Consider the following 23,885-nt stretch of genomic DNA (forward strand, 5'->3'; position numbering starts at 1 on the left):
GGAACATGGAATATCTTTCCATTTCTTTACATCTTCTTTGATTTCTTTGATTAAAGTTTTATAGTTCTCGGCATATAGGTCCTTTACCTCTTTGGTCAGGTGTATTCCGAGGTATTTGATTTTGTGAGGTACAATTTTAAAGGGTATCGTATTTTTGTATTCCTTTTCTAATGTTTCATTGCTGGTATACAGAAATGCAACTGACTTCTGAATGTTAATCTTATATCCTGCCACTTTGCTGAATTTATTAATCAGTTCAAGGAGTTTTGGGGTTGAGTCCTTAGGGTTTTCTAGGTATAGTATCATATCATCTGCATACAGTGACAGTTTGATCTCTTCTCTTCCTATATGGATGCCTTTGATTTCTTTTGTTTGTCTAATTGCTGTGGCTAAGACTTCCAAAACGATGTTGAAGAGCAGTGGTGAGAGTGGGCATCCCTGTCTTGTTCCAGATTTGAGTGAGAAGGCTTTCAGTTTTTCCCCATTGAGTATTATATTTGCTGTGGGTTTCTCATAAATGGCTTTGATGATATTCAGGAATGTTCCCTCTATACCCACTTTGGCGAGGGTCTTGATCATGAATGGATGTTGAACTTTGTCAAATGCTTTTTCTGCGTCTATTGAGATGATCATATGATTTTTGACTATTTTTTTTGTTAATGTGGTGTATGATGCTGATTGATTTGCGTATGTTGAACCATCCTTGTGAACCTGGGATGAACCCAACCTGGTCATGGTGTATAATTTTTTTGGTATGTTGTTGGATTCAGTTGGCTAAGATTTTGTTGAGAATTTTTGCACCTATATTCATCAATGATATTGGGCGATAGTTTTCTTTTTTGGTGGTATCTCTGCCTGGTTTTGGAATGAGGGTGAGGGTGGCATCATAGAATGTCTTTGGGAGTATTCCTTCTTCAACCTTTTGAAAGAGTTTAAGGAGGATGGGCACCAATTCCTCTTTATATGTTTGATAAAATTCACCTGTGAAGCCATCTGGTCCTGGACTTTTATTTGTAGGGAGTGATTTTATGACCTCTTCAATTTCATTTCTAGTGATCGGTCTGTTCAGTTGGTCTGTTTCTGCTTGATTCAGTTTTGGCAAGCTGTAAGATTCTAGAAAATTGTCCATTTCTTCCAGATTGTCAAACTTGTTGCCGTATAGTTGTTCATAGTATTCTCTTATGGTTTTTTGTATTTCTGCTGTATCCGTTGTGATTTCTCCTTTTTCATTTATAATTTTGGTTATTTGGGTTCTTTCTCTCCTCTTTTTAGTGAGTCTGGCCAGGGGTTTGTCAATTTTGTTGACCTTTTCAAAGAACCAGCTCTTGGTTTTATTAATTTTCTCTGTTGTTTTTTGAGTCTCTATTTTATTGATTTCTTCTTTGATCTTTATAATTTCCTTCCTTCTGCTGACTTTAGGACTTTTTTTGTTCTTGTTTTTCTAATTCGTTTAGGTGGAGGGTTAAGTTGTCACTTTGGGATCTTTCTTCTTTTTTGAGAAAGGCCTGTATTGCTATAAATTTCCTTCTGAGCACTGCTTTCGCAGCATCCCATAGATTTTGAGAGGTTGTGTCTTCATTATCATTTGTTTCAAGGTAGTTTTTAATTTTCTTCTTGATTTCCTCATTGACCCATTGGTTTTTTAGTAGCATGTTGTTTAGTCTCCATGGAGTAGGTTTTTTCTCTTTGCTTTTCCCATGGTTGATTTCTAATTTCATGGCATTGTGGTCAGAGAAGATACTTGAGATAATTTCTACGCTCCTAAATTTATTGAGATTCGCTTTGTGTCCCAATATGTGGTTGATTCTTGAGAATGTTCCATGAGCATTTGAGAAGAATGTGTATTCTGATGTTTTTGGATGTAGTGTCCTGAAGATATCAATGAAGTCTAACTTTTCTATTGTTTCCTTTAGGATCTCTGTTGCTTTATTGGTTTTCTGTCTAGAGGATCTGTCCATTGATGTGAGGGGGGTATTAAGGTCTCCTACTATGATTGTATTCTCATCAATATCTCCCTTTATGTCTGTTAATATTTGTTGTATGTATCTGGGTGCTCCTGTATTTGGGGCATATATGTTGACAATAGTAACATCCTCTCCTTGGATGGATCCCTTAATCATCAAATAGTGTCCTTCTTTGTCTTTCTTTATGTCTTTTGTTTTAAAGTCTATTTTGTCTGATATGAGCGTTGCGACTCCTGCTTTTCTGTCATGTCTATTGACGTGAAATATTTTTCCCCAGCCTTTCACTTTCAATCTATATGTATCTTTTGTCCTAAGGTGAGTTTCTTGTAGGCAGCATATTGAAGGTTTTTGCCTTTTTATCCACTCAGCCACTATGTGTCTTTTGATTGGGGCATTCAGTCCATTGACATTTAAGGTGATAATTGATAGATGATTATTTATTGCCATTTGAACCTCGTGTTCCAGTTGATTCTATGGTTCTCCATTCTTCCCTTCTTTTTTTTTTTTTTTTTTTTTTTTTGGTTGGATGGTCTCCTGTTATTATCTGCTTGAGTGTATTTTTTTTTTCATTTTTTGCAAATGCAGTATTTGGTTTTGGCTTGTGGTTGCCCTGTTTTTTAAGTATGCTAACCCCTTCCCATAATTGTGTGTTTTAGCCTGATGGTCCTGTAAGTTCAAACACTTCATTACTATATTAAAATTAAGAAGAGAGACATACATACAAACAAAAAGGGTTATTTACCTCCTAACATCCCTTGCCCACATTTTATGGTTTTGATGACTCTTTTTTATTTTTTTCTTTTTAATTTTATTTTGTTTGAAGCATGTTCATGATTAAATCTGTATGCTGGCTTATTTGAGTGACTGCTCTCTGATTGCGGTTTCCTCAGTCCTAGTTCTTCCTCTTCTTCTTCTTTTTTTTTTTTTCCTTTTCTTTTTTCTTCCCTTTCCTTCCTTTCTTTTTGGTTTAGAGAAGCCCTTTCAATATTTCCTTTAACCTGGGTTTTGTGTTGCTGTATTCTTTAAATTTTTGTGTGTAGGAAAAAATTTTTATTTCCCCTTCTATTTTAAATGATATTCTTGCTGGATAGAGTAGTCTAGGTTGCATATTTTTTCCTTTTAGCACTTTAAATATCCCTTGCCATTCCCTCCTGGCCTGTAGTGTTTCTGTAGAGAAATCAGCTGATATTCTTATGGGGGTTCCCTTGTAGGTAACATTCTGTTTTTCTCTTGCTGCCTTTAGGATCCTCTCTTTATCACTAACTTTTGCCATTTTTATTATGATGTGTCTTGGTGTGGGTCTGTTTGGGTTCAGTTTGTTTGGGGCCCTCTGTGCTTCTTGTATCTTGAACCCAGTATCCTTTAGATTTGGGAAGTTTCCATCGATATTTTCTTCAAATATATTTTCCATCCCCTTATCTTTTTCTACTCCTTCTGGAATTCCTATTATGCGTAGATTGGCCCGCTTTATATTATCCCATAGGTCTCTTATATTGTTTTCCAGTTTTTTGATTCGGTTTTCTGTCTGTTGACCAGATTGAGTGATTTCCATTATTCTATCTTCCATATCACTGATTCGTTCTTCTGCATTATTCATTCTGGTTTTTACTGCCCCTAGTTCAGTTTGCATCTCTGCAAATGAATGTTCTAGTTTTTCTTGGCTCCTCCTTATATTTTCTAGTTCCTTTCTGAGGGTATCTGCATTACTGTTCATATCTTCTCTTAATTCCTTCAGTATTTTCATTATTTCTCTTTTGAACTCCAGGTCTGTCTGACTGCAGAGATCTGTTTCATTGTTGACTGTTTTAGGTGAGTTCTCCTGTTGGTTTGACTGGGGGTGGTTTCTCAGCTTATTCATCTTGCTTGTTGTTTTCTTTCTCCTGAGGGAGTTGTACTCTCCGTTATCGGGCAGTGTTTGCCTTGTCACTGCCGTGGAATATTTCCTGAGGGCTGGCGTTGTTGGTCAATCTTTTTTGAGGCAGTGTGGCTTTTCTGGAGTGTTGATGGGGCTAACAGTGTTTCTTTGAAGCAAAGGAGGACTTCCTGAGGGCAGACAGGACTGGGAGGTCCACCCCACGATGGTAGCAGATTTCACTTAGTCATGCAGAGCTTGCTCTGGTGTTTTTAGGCTGTGGGGTTCTTGCAGGGGGTTGGTGGTGTTGGGCAGCTGCTCTTCAGGGGTGCATCACCCCCTGGGGGCTGGAGCAGCTATCTGGGTCACTGAGAACCTAAGAGGCTCTTCCCTAGGGCAGCCCAACTCAGAAGGACAGCCTTAGAATGTAGGCGGATCTTTTCACAGTCTGGCCGAGCTTGTTGCAGCTTTTCTGGGCTGCAGGGGCTCTTCCAGGGGGCTGGTGATGCTGAGCAGTTATTTCACAGGAGTGGGGCACCCCCTGGGGGCTTGGGCGGGTAGCAGGGCCGTTGGAGACCCAAGAGTCTTCTCCCCAGGGCAGCCCAACTCAGAAAAACCATCTGAGATCTTTTCCCGACTTGGCCAGGCTTGTTGCAGCTTTTCTGGGCTGCAGGGGGTCCTGCCTGGAGCTGGCAGTCCTATGCAGCTGGTCCACTAGAGCATCCCCTGGGGGCTTGGGCAGGTAGCAGGGCCGTTGGAAACCCAAGAGGCTCCTCCCCCGGGCAACCCGACTCAGAAAAACCGTCCAAGAATTAGGCCAATCTATTCACAGCCTGGCTAAGCTTGTTCTAGCTTTTCTGGGCTGCAGGCCTTTTCTCGGGGGCTGGTGCTGTTTGGTGCTGCTCTGTGGAAGTGTAGCCCCTCCAAAGGGCAAGCAGGCCTGTGCAGGGACAGCCCCTGCGGTGGTAGGCTTCAGGCAATTGTTGAGGCCAGCCCTCCTGGATGGCAGGCAGCCCCAGGTCCCTGAGAGCGTAGGGCGTGGCGGGGGTGGGGGGAGGGGATGCACTGGGAAGCACAGCTTTCAGCTAGCTAGCGGGCCTGTAAGCTTGCTGTGGTGTGGGGGGTATTCTATGGGGACCCACCCCTTCTTCTCTCCCCTCCCCAACACGGGCGCAGACCAGGCTCTTCTCCCAGGTTCCCTCTGATGCGGCTTTCCACTTCCCCGCTCCTAGAGTATTGCTCCCTTCCTCTGCGACAGCTTTGTTTTCTAGTCTCCCAGGCAGTCTCTGCCCCGTCAAATGGTTTCTAGACCTCCCAAGCAGTTTCTGCTCTGCCCCACCCCCCTAACCCGGGGACTAATCTCTGGAGCCGAGGTCTCGAGGTCTCGGTGCCCAGCCCCCACCCAGGCGTTGCCTGGCCCTTTCTCAGGGATTAACCTTCGGAGGCGAGGTCTCGGTGCCCAGCCCCCACCCAGGCGTCTCAATTTTTGGTGACTGTGCCCGTAGTTCAGATGGTCCGTTGGGTTCTTGATCGGCTTTTCCGTACTCCAACTTACTGCTACACTCTTCTCTGCATCTGGAGATTCCTCCGGTTCATTTGATCTTTCGCCCGGTAGGTGACTTTCCAGGGTGCGGGATCCCTTTCTCCTCCGCAGTTCCCTTTCGGGAGCGCCCGTCTCGCTCGGATTCACCTTCTCTCACTCTCCTCTTTTCTCCCGTTCTGCCCAATAATGTCACGAACTTCTTGCCGTTATTGGAGTTTAGGTTCCTCTGCCAGCGATTGGTTGCTGTTCTGTGCGAGTCATTTATTCTGTAGATGTGCTTTTTTGGTTGTGTTTGTGGGAGAGGGCGAGCGTGTCCCCCTACTCCTCCGCCATCTTGTCCTCTTCCTCTCCGAATGTTCTTATTTTAAATCTATAATACCTTATCCTTATTATAATTTTTCTTCTGTTCAGCATAGTCTGTTTTCTCCATTGTTTACTTTGGCCTCTAACGTTTATTTTAAAGATGTTTCTGCTAATCTTCGGTGTTCTGCTCATACTTAAGAGGAGGGACCTAAACTTTTTATTGTAAAAAGTATGGATAGGGCTTTGTGACCTTGAGTTTCATTGTAGGGAAGTATAGCTTGGTCATTTAATCTGAGCTGGATAGATTCCAAAGAAAAGGATTCTCCAGTTTCCTCTCAAAATTGCAGACATGCTGCAGGGGTTTGTGTGTGTGTGTGTTTTGTTTGTTTGTCTTTCTGAGAGTTGAATAAGGAAAATGGCTGGAGACCTCAGAATCTTGTGTTCATACATTAACAGAATCCCTCTTTTTATTATAGTACCTGTGCCCTCAGCCGTCTCATTTCTCTCGGCTACTTCCTTTATTTCACCCTCTGCAGAGATTAAATCTTCAAAGTTCTGCCAGGATGGAGGAGAGGCAGTTGCCAGTCTAGAGGCAAGGGATCTTGGGCTGTGGCTGCCAATCAACCCTTCTTATTTTGGTGTCTTTTTCATTCCCATTTCACTTCCAGAAGTACCATTGCCACCAATACCTTCCCTTTTCATTTTAGAGGAAGGAGTTATTTTACTGTGTTAATTGGGTTGGTCCTCTACATTTTCCACTGTTGGCCTAGGACCCAGTGTTCTTGATTCTTAATTTCATTGTCACTGTTACTTCCTTCCTGCTGTTCTCCACTTTTTTAAGTTTATATTTTTTTATGAAATACCTCCTCTGAAGATTTTATAAGGGGGTGGGGGTCAATGCATGAATTCAATCCACTGTCTTTACCAGCAGCAGTTACACTTTAATTGAGAGCTTTCTTAAGATGATCTAAATCAAAGTTGTCTGCCAAATGGTAGAGTGAAACCATGTAATATAACAATTGTGAGTATATAGATTTGGTTGCTTTTTCTAGGACTGTTCACATAGAATTGGGAAATCTGACTTCTAGCTTGAGTCAAAGGTAAGCCGACATGTATTGACTAAAGAGCATACCACTCAGCTGGGTGCTATGAGAGCTAAAGCAGGATAAGTGTAATGCTGATTTCAAACTTAAAGCTCTGTTTCAAGCTCCATTTTATTGAGTTACCTTGTCTTCCTTATGGGTTTGACAAAAGAACAATTTACCGTCCCAGCTACCTATCACTTAAAAAGCAAAAGAGGAAGAGAATTTCACTAAGGTTGATTTGATGGTGTGGGTAAAAGAGATAAAATTTTAAGCCTTGCTCCCTGCACTGCTAACTCTATGAAAAAGAACACCTTTAACCAACCTTAAAAAGTCAAGAGGAGGCAGAAATCCTTGACAGGAGATGTTGAATTTTGAACATAACTGAGTTGGAAGGATATGTAAAATTTTATGGTTGAGATATACAGTGACTATTATAAGTATAAATTATGAGTGAGATAGATAGGAAGCTGGGTTGGTAGATGCAAACTATTACATTTAGAATGGATATACAATAAGGTCCTATTGTATACATCACAGAACTATATCCAGTCTCCTGGAATAGACCATGATCGAAAATAATATTAAAAAAAGAATATGTGTGTGTGTGTGTATACATGCACACACACACACACACACACACACACACACACACAATAGTTAACTATATGTTTAACTATTTAACATATAGTTAAATCACTTTGCTCTACAGTAAAAATTGGCACATTATAAATCAACTATACTTTGATAAAAATAAGTAAATTATGAAAATGTAGTCTAAGAAAGTAAAAAATGTGTACCATATAATTTCAAAGAAAAAAAATATGTTGAGAGAATTCTGAGTAAACTCAGAGATAAATTGACAGCCAAACTGTACTTTAAAAAAATGGATAGGATTTTTGACTGGCTAGGTTGTTCAGAGTATATTTTGAATTCTGGGGTAGGAAGCTGAAAAAAGAAGTTGAAGCCATAGAGAGAGAGATTTTGAATACTGAAGTAAGGATTTAACTATTTAAACAATGAGGAGTAACACAAAGTTTTAGAGAACTTAAAACTTTTAATTAAAAAAAAATTTAGGAAGTAAAATCCTTAAACGTATACTTTAAGGAATTTGACCTGGCAGTTGTGCCTATTAACTGTAGCAGTCAGAGAAGAGGTGAAGGTAAAGAGATGAAGGTCCTCCATAGTTAGTGGCTATTCCAATACATGACCTTCAATGTCCCTCACATTTTTCTAAGTATGTATTGTAGAAGAACTCGTAACTGCTAATGTCATGTGCTACTAATAGAATTGAATGATAAGTATTTGTAAGGACTTCTTATGTGCCCAGTTGTATGTTGACCTCTATAAGGGGTACAAAAGAAGTCAAAGACTTGGCATTTTTCATGGAATTTAGTTTTGTAAGTGAGTAGGGACCCTAATAACTTGGATCAAGTAAAACCAAATTGGTATTTACTGTAAATGAAATTTGGAGCTAAAAGATGGAAGGTGACCTTGAGTACCTGAAGGTGATGTCATGGAAGTGTTAGCACTTAAAGTGGTTTGAAAGATGGATGAAGTTTACACAAATGGTGGCAACAAACTGAATCAATATAAAGAAGATTCCTTGGCAGGAAGACTTGCAGGGACAATGAGAAGCTTGGTTTACATGAAATTAAGAGCTGGTATTAGCAGGTTAATAAGAAATAGATGAGGTGGGGAATTTAAGACCCAATCATAAGGAGTCTTGAGAGAGGTACCAAGTGATTTGAGATAAGAAATAATAAGGGAATTCCCGTCATGGCTCAGCATAAACAAATCTGACTACTATCCATGAAGACACAGGTTCGATCCCTGGTGTCGATTATTGGGTTAAGAATCCAGCATTGCCTCAAGCTGTGGTATAGGTCACAGACTCAGCTCGGATCCTGCATGGCTGTGGCATAGGCCAGCAGCTGTAGCTCTGATTCGACCCCTAGCCTGGGAACCTCCATATGTCGGGGGTGTGGCCCTAAAAAGACAAAATAAAAGGAATAATAAGATACAGAAGGCTCATTAACAAGGATTGTATTATTAAAAGGTATCTCAGGAAATTTAGTCTGACAGCAGTCAGAGAGTAGAGAATTGAGAGTAGAAGAAATTGGAGATGAAAAAGAGTCCAAGGTACTGTTACAGGAAACAAGTATGAGGGCTTGGATCGCAAAACTGCTGACTGTAGGGACGGAGAGAGAGAACAAAACTGAAAGAAAGATTTTGATTTAAGAAAGAAAAAGAAATTGGTACCAAATTGCCAGAAGCTGGAAAAGGAAGACTCACAGATTAATCCATACAGAATGATTGGGGAAATTGGAAGCACATATTTTGGCAAATGAAAACTGGAATGAGGCTGACACAAAATTGAGATATTCAGGCTAAAGACTAATAAGGTGTATTATTTCTCAAAGTCCAGACACAACCTTAAATTCTGGTTTTGTTTAGTTTTAAGCTACATAACTTTTGCAAATCAATCTAGTTTTCCCTTCTGGAAAAGAGAAAAAAATAAAATTAGTAGCTGTTTCATTGAGTATATATTATATGCTAGGCAGTATATTAGGCTTTTTTAAAATATGGTTTTATTACTAAAAACTACCTCAGCATCCCTAGAAGGTAGGTACTGTTGTCATCTTCATTGTATAGATCAGTAATCTGAGGCTCCAAGAGTTTACCTGACCTAAGATCGGATAGCTAGAAACAGACAGCCTTGGTTCAAATCCTACATAAGATCACAGAGGTAGAATTTGAACCAAGGACCATCTGTTTCCAAAGCTATTGCTTTTAGTCAATTATGCAATGTTGCTTTCACTGTGCCTCCCAACAATATGCGCTTTATTACACTTACAGTTAAGCTGTGTATTTACTAAGTGCTTACTAAGTACCATACTCTGTGCTAAGTACTTTTTATGCATGATTTTATGTAACCCTCTAACAATTCTATGAGGTTGCTACTATTAATATGTACATTTTGCAGATGAGAAATAAGAGGGTGAGTTACTTTTCTAACGTCACAGAGCTGGGAAGTTGCAGAACTGGAATTTATTCTTTAAGTCTATCTGATTTCAGAACCTATACTCTTTTTTTATTCTTAAAAGTCATTTTGAAGATTAAATAATTTTATCCTTTTCTTAACTTTAAGGCATAAAACAAATTGTCTTAACAATGATGTTGTTAATATGCACAGCAGCAGAATAACATAAAAATGATGGTTAAAGCCATGGAGTATATAAGCTATCTGAAGGAATAAATTTGTAGAGAAAAATATATTAGAGAAAATCATGAAGGATATTTATAATTTAGGAGCAATAGGAGGGAAAGGAGTCAGAGAAGCCTAACAATAGCTTAGAAAATGCAGTAACCTGAATCCTAAGGAAAATAATCACAAAAATTTGAAACATACATGGTATCATATGCCACATAAAATTTGAAAAAAGAAAGGTCATTAGACTCTGACCTAGCAGATTGCTGCTTATACTGAGATACTAGTAAACACAACCAGCATCCATCCAGTTTCCCAATGCATGAATTTTTCTTAATTTTTTAAACTTTCCTCATTTTTCCATTCAATCACTTATTTCAGCCTCCTAAAATATCTCTCAAAATATCTACCCTCTCTTCTCCATACTCACTACTGCTTCCACAGTCCAGGAAATCTTTACCTCCTGCCTAGATTCTTCCAGTACCTTCTCAGTTCTTTCTGCTTTATGACTTACCCCTTCCAGCCCATTCTCCATTGTGCAGCCAGCATGATGTTTCTACAAGACAAATGAGATCAGATCAGCTTTCTGTTTAAAACATCCCCATGGGTTCTCATTAACCTTAGGATAATAACTTAGTATGACTATGAAGCCCCATAACATCTGTCTTCTTTCTAGTTTTCCAGCCTTATTTCTCCACTATTATTCATCTAACTAAGCTTCAGCTATGCCAAACTTACTTTGAGTACCTATCACATGCTCTGGGACTTAACACATGCTATTCCTTTTGGAACAGTTTTTTCTTCTCTCCTGCCTCCTTACTCCCCACCCCCCCAGACTTTCCTGGTTAACTGCTGCTTTAGGCCCCCTGCTTTACACTCAAACAGCATCTCATGCATCCATCAAAACAATCAATACCCTTTGTTATAACTGCTTGTTTAACATGCTGTTTGTACCTCAAGATATTAAAGTGTTTTATGCAGAATTTATGTCTGCTCCTGTTGTTATCCCCAGCACTTAAAACAATGCCAAACCTATAGTTTGAATTATACGTATATAGTATACTCATAGTAGAATTCAATAAATACTTATTTAATAAGTGTTATGAATGAATAGATGCAGCAAGAAATTATTCTGTATGTTAAATATATTTATAAAATGAAATTGTGATAAGCTTTATAAACCTCATGTTTTTCTCTAGGTGGTAGGAGGTGTGAGGGAAGGGTAATTTCACTTCTTTTTCCAATTTTAAGATGAGTAACAGCACATGAGGCAGATTTAAAAGAAGAAAAATCATGATTTAATAATAAATTCTCATAATTATGGTAATTAGTCTTTTAAAGGGATTAAAAATTAAACAGGGAAATCCTGTGCCTGTAATCTTTCAGTTCAATAATCAGTAACTGAATTCCAATGATTAGGAATATTTATCTATATGAAGAAGTGTGCCAGAAAAAAATAGAAGCATATAAGTAATTTCCTTTTGATTTACTAGGAATTCACTTTTTAAATGCTCAGACTCCAAGGCATTCTTAACCCAAGTCAGCCATGTCTATTCAAAATGTATTTATTTATTTATTTTTCATATGTTGAGGGCTTGTCCTTTTTATTTTTGTGGAATTCCTAGTCAGTTGTTTCCTGTTTTTCAACTAGTTGTTGATCTTTTTCCTTTTTAATAGGAGTTTTTTTTTTTACCATTAAATATTTATATAGCATAATAAAAAGAATAACTTAACTGGTAAGAATAACAAAAATAATATACCCTATGAAAATAAGTAAAATATAAAATGCATAAATTGGTTAAAAAACAGTGTAACTGTATAAATATGTCCTCACAATTTGTTACATCTTATTGATTCTTCAGTATAGGCATTACACCATTCTAGGTGATGTGATAAACAAGACATTATAGACCTTACATTGTACCATGGAGACAAATGGTTATTGATAATACAGTTGTAGAACTGTATTATTTAATTGTACAGTTGCATTATTTAATTAATATTTTAATTAATTTATAATTATCATAAATTCTTTAATGGAGAGGAAATCAGAATCAGATCTAAGAAGACTTTAGCATTCCAAGAATGATGTCAAATGACCCCCTTCATGGTGGATTATGCACTTATATACTATGAGATATATTTCTTCAGAGATTCCTTGTTTGTGTATCAATTGTAGATTTTTGGTTTCCAGTTATTCTGAAGTTTTGATATACAAGTCTACATGTATATGAAATTGTTTTAAGTTGTTGGTCTCTTAATTGCAAATTCATCTCCAGTATCCTGCATTTGTACCCACCTCTTCTCATGATTTATGATTTTGGTGGTATAATTGTACATGGATGATTACATAGCTTTACTGGTGAGCCTTGTCATTTGTGGAATTTTTGTTTCCTGTTGCGGGCTTTTTTTTTCTACCTAGAGTAGTTTCTTTAGTATTTGTTGTAAGGCTGGTTTAGTGTTGCTGAATTCTCTCAACTTTTGCTTATCTGTGAAGGTTTTGATTTCTCCTTCAAATCTGAATGAGAGCCTTGCTGGGCAGAGTAATCTTGGTTGGAGGTTTTTTCCTTTCATCACATTAAATATATCATGCCACTCCCTTCTGGCCTGCAGAGTTTCTGCTGAAAAATCTGCTGATAACCTTATTGGGGTTCCCTTGTATGTTACTTGTTTCTTTTCCCTAGCTGCTTTCAAGATTTTCGTTGTCTTTAATTTTGGTTAGTTTGATTAATATGTGTCTCGGTGTATTCCTCCTTGGGTTTATTTTATATGGTACTCGTTGTGCTTCCTGGATTTGAGTGAATGGTTCCTTTCCCATGTGAGGGAAGTTTTCGGCTGTTATCTCTTGGAATATTTTTTCTGTCCCCTTCTCTCTCTCTTCTCCTTCTGGCACCCCTATAATACGGATGTTGGTGCTGGTGCGTTTCACGTTGTCCCAGAGTTCTCTGAGACTCTCTTCATTTGTTTTCAATCTTTTTTCTCTTTTCTGTTCTGCATCCGTAATTTCCACTAATCTGTCCTCCACCTCACTTATTCATTCTTCTGCCTCCTGTATTCTGCTGTTAGCTGCTTCTAGTGAATTTTTTATTTAAGTTATTGTATTTTGTATCTCTTCTTATTTAAGTTTTATATCTTATATCTCTTTGGTCACTGTTTCCTGTAAGTTATCCATCTTTGCCTCCCGTTTATTTCCAATGTCTTACATCATCTTTAGCATCAACAATCTAGTCTTTTTCCTGGATGCTGAGAATCTCCTCATCACTTAGCTGATTTTCTGGGGTTTTTCCTTTCTCCCTCATCTGACTTATAGTTCTCTGTCTTTTCATTTTTATAGGTTTTTGGTGTGGTGGCCTTTTTACAGATAATAGAGTTATAGCCTCTCTTACTTCTGGTGTCTGCCCCCCTTGTAGCTGAAGTCAGTATGGGGGCTTGCTGTACACTTCCTGATTGGGGGGGGCTGATGCCTGCCCACTGGTAGGTGGAGCTGATTCTAGTCCCTCTGGTGGGTGGGGCTTAGTCTCTGGATGGGATTAGAGGCAGCTGTGTGCCTGAGGGGTCTTTAGGTAGCCTGTTTACTGAGGGGTGGGGCTGTGATTCCCCCCCTGGGTTGTTGTTTGGCCTGGGGCTTCTCAGCACTGACTGATGGGGGTGGGGCCAGATTTTCCCAAAATGGCCACCTCCAGAGAGAAGCAGCTGCTGAATATTCCCGAGAGCTTTGCTTTCAGTGTGCTTCCCTCACAACAAGCCACATTCACCCCTGTTTTCCCAGGATGTCCTCCAAGAACTGCAGTCAGGTTTGACCCAGGTTTCTTTGGAGACCTCGCTCTGCCCTGGAATCCAGCGCACATGAATGTCCGTATGTGCCTTTTAAGAATAGGGTCTCCATTTCCCCCAGTCCTATGGAGCTCCTGTGCACAAGCCCCACTAGTCTTTAATGCCAGATGCTCCAGGGGCTCTTTCACCCAGTGCCAGATCCCCACATGTGAGGGTTTGATGTGGGGCTCAGAACTCTCACTCCTGTAAGTGAGTCTCTGTAAACCAGTTAGTTTTCAGCCTGTGGAGCCTGGAGGTATGGGGTTGTTTATATTGCACAATTGCCCCTCCTACCTCTTGATGTGGCCTCCTCTTTGTCCTCTGGAGTAGGGTATCTTTTTTAAGGTTTCTGGTCCATTTGAGTGGAGATTGCTTAGGCTTTAGTTTTGAATTTTGTTGTTTTTAGGAGAGAAGTTAAGCTCCAGTCCTTCTATTCTGCCATCTTAATCCTCTCTCCTCAAAATGTTTTTTTAAAAAGCTTAACAATGGTTAGTTGGAAAACTAATTTTCATCTTCCCTAAAAATTTTATCCAAAAGAGAACATAGTAAAATTTAGATAAATATGAAGCAAGGAACATGCTTTTATACAGGGAAAATTATATTATGAAATATGTAGAAACTGATTCTATTGTTTTATTAAAGATAATTTAACTGTTTAGAAAACCGCAACATATTTATTTTCAACTGGTCAAGGTCCTTTTTAAATTTTATTTTATCTATTGTAGTAGCTTTGTATCTTTGAATTTATTCAAAGATGGCACCTGTTGGCTGATGTCAGAAGAAATAGCAGGTGTGTTAATCTTATCCAGTGGCCATCTGATCTGAATCTTTTTCTATATTACATTCCCCAAATGGTTAAAGGCAGAGAGAAAAATAGTTACATCACCGAGTCAGTAGGTAATGAGGTAAGAAAAACAGGTGTGAATTTTATTCACTGTTTTAGAGTTCCCCAAATATGGAATTTTTATCCTATTTCTAAGGTTATAGAAGAAGAAACCAGTAACTTGATAATTCTCCCTTTTACTTGATAATTCTCTTTGGGAGTGGCTTTCTTTCTGTCTGAAACTAGACATGTCAGTACGTGCCAGTTAGACCCTTTTCTAGGAGTACGCAGACTGTGTGGACCGTGTAGAAGACAGCCAGTTGATCACTGAGTACTGTGTGCCATATACTGCTAGGAAAGAACTACAAGAGGGTCTAAGAAATTTAGAAACTTTATGTCTCAGAGGAAACATTTAAGTTCAAGAGATACACAGTGACACAAACAGAAATATGTCACAGGGCAGCATAGGACAGTCCCAAAGGCAGTGATTTCTATATGTTGAAGAGAAGGATACTACATGTTGTGATTTGTGTTTATCACTTTATATTTTACCTCATAAGATTTAGTCTTGGGGATTTTTTTTTTTTAAGCTAGTCAAGATTCTTTTGAATCTTTATGTTACTTTATTTTACCTGTTGTATTACCTTTTGTCTTTGTATTCTTGTGATGGATGGGACCAAATGGCCAAAGTCTTTGATTGTCAGTTTACAGAGCTTGATTTTTATTAAATAGACAGTGGTCAGATAGCAAAAGTTTTTGAGTAGATGAGTGCCATGTCATATATTGTTAAGGAAAGTTGGCATGTTAATAACATGTAGGGTAAATTGGGGGATGTAATACACGAGTTGATTGTAATAGTTCAAGTACAGAGTGCTCAGGAAGGATGTTAGAATAGACAGGAGTGTGTACTTTGTCTCATTCACTGCCATATGCCTCATGTATAGCATAGGATCTGGTATTTATTAAGTGCTGAGTGACTATATATTGATTCAATAAATGAATTAATGAAAAATTGTAAATATAGCCTATGTGACAGAAGGAAAGGAAGGAGTTAAACACTGTAATAGTTCAAGCTTGATTGAACTATTACAGAAATAGGGAATTGAGCAGGGAGAGAAGGTTTTGAGGAACAATCAAGAAAGTTATTTTATTCATGTAGAATTTAAAACAACAATGCTCCCAAGTAAGACACTCAGTAAGCATTTGGGTGGGGCTAATATATGGGAGAGGAGTTGATTACTAGGGATTTTACTCTGAGAACAATTTGTAGTAGAAATAGTAGACATAGTAGGGGTCATGATTCTCACAGAAGGGAGTATGTAGGTAAAAGAGTAGAAGACCCAAGAGAGGGGCAAATTAATCTAACAGAGAAAAGATAGTACGTGTTGAATACTTTCTGTGCTAGGCACTAGGTCAAGAGCTTTGTATGCATTATCTCTTTTAATACAACTCTCCCCCCCTCCCCTTCACCTCAGGTTTAGGTATTACCTAGGAAAATGGAAATTCAGATAAGTTAAGCAGTTCATTCAGGTCCTTTCCCCAAAAGGTATTAGAGCTAGAATATGAACCTTGATCTGTATCCCTGGTTTTTCAACTCTGCTAAAATTACTCTCTGTTCATAAATTTTGTCCATGCTTTTCACTAAATCTTTAACGTACTTATAGCAGTTATGTTTAAAGTCCTTGTCTATTGAGTTCTGTATTTGGTTGGGAGTTCCCACTGTGGCTAAGCAGGTTACAAACCTGACTAGTATCCATGAGAATGCAGGTTTGATCCTTGTCCTCACTCAGTGAGTTAGGGATCCAGAGTTGCTGAGCTATGGTGTAGGTCGCAGCTTGGCTGGGAACCCCTGTGGCTGTGGCTGTGGCATACATAGGCTAGCAGATGCAGCTCCAATTTTACCCCTAGCTTGGGAACTTCCATATGCTGCAGGGGCAGCAGAAAAAAAAAAAAAAGAAAGAAAGAAAAAAAAAAGAAAAATTTGGTTAATGTGTGGGTCTGTTTCTGTTTTGTTTTCCTCTTGATTATAGATGAAATTTTCTACTTTTTCACTTTTCATCTATTTTATATATTTCATGATTGATATTGAATGAAAAAGAACAGTAGAGACTGAAATAAATAAAATTTACTCCATAAAAGATGCATTCCTTTCTCTATGTGACAGCTAGTTTGGATATTTATTCTCTTTAGTCTAATCTGCAAAAATTGAGCTGGGTCTTGTTTGAGTTGCATTTTGTTTCAGTTTGCTACTTGTCTGAAATATTTTGAGAGCAAGATAAATGCTTCAGTAAGTCTAGTGATCCTTCTCTCCCTTTTCCTCCCACCTCGTTCCCCTGCTTTAAAGTCCTGCCACCAGTGTTGTGTGCCTTTTCAAGAACTTACTTCTCTCAGCCTTTCCCTGTCTCCTCTCTGGCTTTCCAAGTTTTGGCTGAAAGTGCACAGTTTTCCCTCTCCTGTCTACAGTCTTTGGTATAGTGAAAATTCAATAGAAAAGACTTGACGGGCAGGTGTTCTCAAAGGGATCACTCCCCCTTCTTCTGCCCTGGCCCCAGCCTTCTGCATGTGGCCACTGTGTGCATTTGATTAAGATCCTGTGAAAAAGAAGTGTCAGGCTGTACAGACTCCCTGGATCTCCTCAAAACTCTAATAATCCATCACAGAGGTCCACAGATGGCCATAAGAGTTTAACTGCTTTCTACATACACTGATAGATGTCTCTCATCTGTGGAAGTTTGCTTCTACTCTGTTCTCCCATTAGGAAAGTTGCCATGGATCTTCATCTAGGAAAGGCTCACCTTGATCTGCAGTTTGGTTCATCCAGACTGCATTCTCAGCAATCTGTATGTAAAACACAAAAGCATGGTTTACATACTTTGTGATGGTAACAACTGTCTACTTCCACTTTTTACATACTAACTGAAACTATTAAATATGTTTTAATCATTAATGGACATTAGACCTCAGTGGGCAGAAATCAATATAAAAATAATTTTTATTTTTTAATATAGATTGCTACTTTATATACTTAAGCTATGGAAAGAATCAATGATAATTTTAAACCTTAAAAAAAAAAACTGTTACCTATTTAGTATTTTCAATTACAATGATACCAATAGATAAACTTATCAACATGAACTACAAAAAATTGTGTTCGGAGTGATTAAGTGTTGACATACATTAATGCCAATTTTGAGTTGAAAATCCCAGACACAGACCCGAGACACGTTAGAATAAAACTGCTACTTTCTGTGAATAGTGTAGATATGAGCAACATTGACCTACAGGTTCCAGAGAGTAAACTGAATGTTCTGTACCACAGATATGTCTCTGGAATGTGCTCATATGGATTCTCTACTTACATAAACTGACCCTTTTTATCACATACATACAGCCATGCTTTTGTGCTACCAAAATATTGATTTCTAATAAGGTACTATGCCTTAGCTGAAGATTCATTAAAGAAAGTGGCTGGCATAGTCTTTACTTTTGAGGAGGTTCTCTCTGGACTTCTAAGGGCCTTGGAACTGGCTAAAGTCAGCCAATAAAAGCGGAATTTTCTGAATGCTTTTGTCTACTAGAACTTCAAGCTAGTCAAGTTTAGAGGGGCTGCAAAAGATATTCTAGGAATTCATAGACTGCTTCTTGTTCATCAGCTATAAAAACCATTGAGCTCTTTAGCCAACTTTTTCTTTCTTTCTTTCTTTCTTTCTTTCTTTCTTTCTTTCTTTCTTTTCTTTTCTTTTCTTTTCTTTTCTTTTCTTTTTCTTTCTTCCTTTATTTTATTGACGTATACTTGATCTACAATATTGTGATTTACCTAAGTTTCTTGACGTGTAATCTGTGTCTATGCCAGTGAATCAGTAATAGAAGGAGAGAAGAGACTGCACATTTTATTTATATAAGAAGCATCACTGTTTCATCATACTGTAGTGTTAAAATACAGGGTGCAGCATATTTAGTCAGCTTTAAGAGGCCAAGGACATTGTCTTGTTTACTTTTGGATCTTTTTCTTCTAGCAAGCTCTGCCTAATAATCATTGTTCAGTAAATATTTGCTGAAGAACTGATTGAATGAATATTATAGAAATATTTTATGTGAACTAAAAATATCACTGGATATATCCAAATTTTAGATTCCCTAGCCCTGGCAGTCTTTGTATAATGATAGTATATATTGGTTTAACATAGCAGCTTACATTATTTTTACTAGGGACTAATAAAACTACTTCAGTAGAATGACAGACGTGCCAGCTTTAATACAAAATCCAGTTATTTTGTGGTGAATTACAGAAATTTTGTAAAACACTTACTAATAAATGATAGCTAATAATTGATAAAGTATATTACAACAAAAAAGACTGACCATAAAGGTGAGATTAAAAGGTTAGCTTGGTAGAAGTTGCTAGAATGGGAATACCAGTAAAAGAGAGATGAGTAAAGAGGGGATTGGTCAGAACAAGGAAGTACCCCAAAATCCACATGCTGTTATTACTATTCCTGCATTTTTATTGCAAGGCAGATATTAATTTAATTCGGTTTACCACAGTGAAGTAGTCTGTGCCTGTTGTCTGCTCCCATAAGAACCTGATGCTGTAATTCTGCCTTGCCGATTCCCTACTTCATAACCTACTAAGGTGAAAATTTATCTACTTTGCTCTTGTAAGCCATTACAGAAAATGCCACTCAGTTTTCTTTCCCTCACTTTTCTTGCTGTTTGACTTTACAGGTTATTCATTACTACTGATCCTTAGAGGAGGTAGTAGAATTTTCATAGATCCATGCTTTAGGTCCCCAAGGGCACATAGTCAATAGTTGAAGTGTAATGGATTCATAATGGTAGCACAACCACAAAAATAATCAAATAAATAAATGCATAACTATGCAGGTAAAACTGAAGACTTAGGCCACAGTCTAAGTAACATGGGAGTAACAGAGAGCATGGGAGTTACAGAGAGCATCAGTAAACTCACTCTTCCTTTGGGCCAGGAGATGCTAAAAGCAGGGAGAGCTGTGAAATTCAGAATGAAGGAGATGGAATCATAGTGATAAAACCTTGACATAAGAGCAGAAAGATCCTGTGACATGGCCAGTGAGCGTGCTCCTCACCAGTGATTCCAGCCATGTGCCAACCAAATAAATGACTCTTTTCCTCTCAGTATCAGTAGCATTTAAATAATATAGCTTATCTTTAATTCTAAGCACAGGCTTTTTTTTTTTTTTTTTTAATCTTCCTTCATTCATTTGTTCTTTAATGTCAGGTTTACTCAGACAACAATATAAGCTATCCCCTGGAGTTAGACCATCCTAAGGCCTGTCTGCAGTGCTAGGACTTCCTTAGTTCTCCATACCCTTGGAACTTGTCTACTAATAATAGTCTACAGTATAATAACCATGTTTATGACTTCTTTTTGTTCACAGGCCCAAGAAACAGCCTTGGATTACATTCTCTGTGTCTCTGAAAAATGCTTTAAACATAGCATTTCCCCCCCTTCCTTCAAAGGGCAGGGGAAAGCACAATTTGCATATATTCTGCATGTATTCTCATTTACTACAAAATGACTTAGTATCTTTCCTCCTTAGCCTTTTTTTGAGTCTAAAAATAGCATCATTTCTAAACTAAAAGATAGTCATCTTTTTTTTAATAAATTTTCTCTTTATTTACAAAAATGTTGGTCTCATACCTCTTTTTGTGTTTGGGGATTATTAAAAATACTATGCCTTATGATAACATTTTTCAAATGGTTTTAAACACATATTTTAAGCAGATATATAAAATTATTTTCCTGTAGCTCACAATCTATTTTGGAATTAAAGTTTCTTGCATGGATATTTTTTAGGACAAAATAAGTTAAGTAAGCATTTCTGCTGTCTAATATTAAGATTCCTGTTTCTTTATTGCTTCCCTCCCCCCCATTTTCAGCTTTCTAAGAAGTATGGAGTCCATGTTTGTGGAGAAGGTGGAGAGTATGAAACATTCACTTTGGATTGCCCTCTATTTAAGAAGAAAATAATTGTGTAAGATATCATTTCAGCATTTTCTTCCCCTTCCTTAAATTTAAGTGATGGAAACAACTTAGCATTAAGCTGGAGGCAACTTTTGTTGGGAGAAATAGAACATGTCCTCTAAGTTCACAAATACTCAATTTGTTTAATACCAGTGAAGTCGTCTGAATACCTAAATCAATACCTGACAAGACGAGGCCTTCATAGAAGCCTATAAACTTTTTAGACATTGCACTTTCGTTTACTTGCTGATTATGGCCTGCAGTAAAACTGGTACCTACACACTGACACTTTTATCCTTTCATGAAGTGTGAATTGCCTGTATTATTTATCTTTCATTACAGCTACATTTGATAAACTGCCACATCAGTAGCCTGTGGGTTCCATTAACTCCATCCTCTTTTTTCCTTTTTCTTGACTTTAACAACTTAGAATGGTAATACTAAACATTTCTCTTCAATTATTTGGGGTTATTTTTACGTATAAACTTTGTTTTTAAATGAATTACATTTATGGTGAATAGTGTGGTTTCTCTGCCATAAATTGTTAAAATTTATGCGGTAAAAAAACAAGAACTTTCTTCATTTTGTTGCATTCTCATCTAATTTATGTCACCCTTCTCATATGCTAAGAGAGCACTTTATCTGCTTTTCCCAAGTTCTTAAGCTTCTTGAAAAGACTGTCAGACTTATGCTTGATTTCAGAAACCTCATCTGATGAAAGATTAGAATCTTGTATTGAATGGACAGCTTTAGTATTTTCAGCATTGAGAGGTGACTTCTTTGTACATGTTAATAATGAGGGAAGGAATATTTTAAGAAGTCAAGACAAATCTAGGTGAATTTTCTAAAAAAAATACATGTATCTTGGGAAACATGACCAAGGCCTTTTTATTACCATATCCAATATTCACTCACTCTTGCATCTTTCATTTCTTCTAACTTCTTTTCCATGAATGATCATCAACATAATAATAATTTATTTGGCAAATATTTATCAGGAACCTGTTATGTCTGAAGCATTCTACTGGGCACCATTGGTGTTGAAATGCAGTTCCTGCCTCCAAAGGAGTAATAGGGAAGACACATCTGTATATAATTATGGCACAAGATGGTAGACAATAAGAGTCACAAGAATAAGTTTCTAAATGAGCTATTTCTTCTGGCTTCAGTGATCACAAAATAAATCATGAATGAACTGTGCATTTGATATTACTTCAATGAAATAATGCTATTTGGTGATTCAAGAAAAGCACTTGCATGCTAGGGTGAAATTATAGTATAATGGGAGACTTGAAGTATATTTACTTGTTAATATGGAAGTAAGCAAATTAGGCAGAAATGTGTAATAACAGAAAAAATGCCAAAGAGTAATACTTTTCCTATTTATTTGACAATTTGAGGTCTTGGAATACCCAGAAGTCTTTATGAATAACATAGAATTATAAGACATGTACTGCTTTATACTCCATAACAAGGTTCGTTTAGCATGGTATTTTAGACCTGAAAAGTGAACCTTTAACCTTATTATTTTGTAGACAAGGAAACCTAAGCCTGACTAGGACAATGGTGTGATGGGACTCAGTCATGCTGTTGAAGAGAGGGATGTCCAGGAAGGTGTAGTAGAGTCCTCACAGTGCCAAAGTGAGCTGTGCAGTTGAACTGGGTAGTCATTTATTGGGGAAAACTATGTGGCTGGAACTCTACGAGCTGCCACTCTGCTCTGTAGGAGTTCTTTACAATAGTCAGTATATATGCACCCAACTACATACAAAAAGCACTAACAGACATCAATGGACAGATCCTCTAGACAGAAAATCAGTAAGGCTACAGAGATCCTAAATGACGCAATAGAAAAGTTAGACTTCATTGACATTTTCAGGACATTATATCCAAAAAAAATCAGAATATACATTCTTTTCAAGTACGCATGGAAAATTCTCAAGTATTGACCACATACTGGGGCATAAAACTAGCCTCAACAAATTTAAGAGTTTAGAAATTATTTCAAGTCTCTTCAGTGACCACAATGGCATGAAACCAGAGACCAAACACAAGAAAAGAAATGAGAAAAAAACTGGCTACATGAGGACTAAATAACATTCTACTAAAGAACAAATGGGTCAACAAGGAAATCAAAAGGGAAATTAAAAATACCTGAGACAAATGAAAATGAAAACACAACCATTCAAAATCTATGGGATGCCAAAAAGCAGTACTTAGAGAGAAGTTCATAAGGATACAGGCCTTCCTCAGAAAAGAAAAACCTCAAATCAACAACTTAACCTATCACCTAAAAGAATTAGAAAAAGAACAAAAAAAACAAAAGTCAGCAGAAGGAAGAAAATCATAAAGATCAGAGAGGAAATCAATAAAATAGATTAAAAAGCAATAGAAAAAAAATCCATAAAACCAAAAGCTGGTTCTTTGAGAGAGTAAACAATACTGACAAACCACTGGCCAGACTCACAAAGAAGAGGGGAGAAAAAACTCAAACAGAATAAGAAATGAAAAAGGAGAAGTCTCACCAGATATTGGAGAAATACAAAAAACATGAGAACACTATGAACAATTATATGCCAACAGATTTGACAACCAGAAGAAATGGACAACTTTTCTAGAGACATACAGCCCACCAAAACAGAATCAAAAAGAAATGGATCAACTGAACAGACTAATCACCAGAAATGAAATTGAATATGTAATAAAAACACTCCCTGCAAACAAAAGGCCAGGACCAGAGGTCTTTACCAAACCAGATGAATTCTACCAAACATACAAAGAACTTACTCACCCTTCTCAAACTTCCAAAACATTGAAGAAGAAGGAACACTCCTAAAGACATTCTATGAAGCCACCATAGAATGAAAGATTCTATGAGATTCCAAAGATTCTATCTTTTGGTTAAGATACCAAAACCAAAGATACTACCAAAAAAAGAAAATTACAGGCCAGTATCTTTGATGCATATAGATGTAAAAATTCTCAACAAAATTTTAGCTAACAGAATCCAACAACATATAAAAATGATTATTACCATGACCAGGTGGGATTCATCCAATGTTCACAAGGATGGTTCAACATATGCAAATCAGTCAACATTATACACCTCATTAACAAAAGAGTCAAAAACCACATGATCATCTCAATAGATGCAGAAAAAGCATTTGAAAAAGACCAACATCCATTCATGATAAAAACTCTTTCCAAAGTGGGTATAGAGAGAACATACCTTAACATATTCAAAGCCATTTATGACAAACCCACAGCAAATATAATACTCAACGGAGAAA

The 23,885-nt window shown here is 37.5% G+C and overlaps 1 protein-coding gene across 10 annotated transcripts in view; it reads left to right on the top strand.

Moving 5' to 3' along the window:
• The window catches only part of DPH6 (diphthamine biosynthesis 6), a 445,353-nt gene that overhangs the window by 138,209 nt on the left and 283,259 nt on the right, over nt 1–23,885 (top strand). For all 10 annotated transcript variants that reach the window (XM_021098213.1, XM_021098165.1, XM_021098179.1 and 7 more), the window contains exon 7: nt 20,511–20,605. In XM_021098213.1, coding sequence (XP_020953872.1) covers nt 20,511–20,605 — 95 coding nt within the window. The remainder of the gene's footprint in view (nt 1–20,510; nt 20,606–23,885) is intronic.

The sequence above is a fragment of the Sus scrofa genome, chromosome 1 (genome assembly GCF_000003025.6).
Source record: "Sus scrofa isolate TJ Tabasco breed Duroc chromosome 1, Sscrofa11.1, whole genome shotgun sequence".
Taxonomy (NCBI): Eukaryota; Metazoa; Chordata; class Mammalia; order Artiodactyla; family Suidae; genus Sus; species Sus scrofa.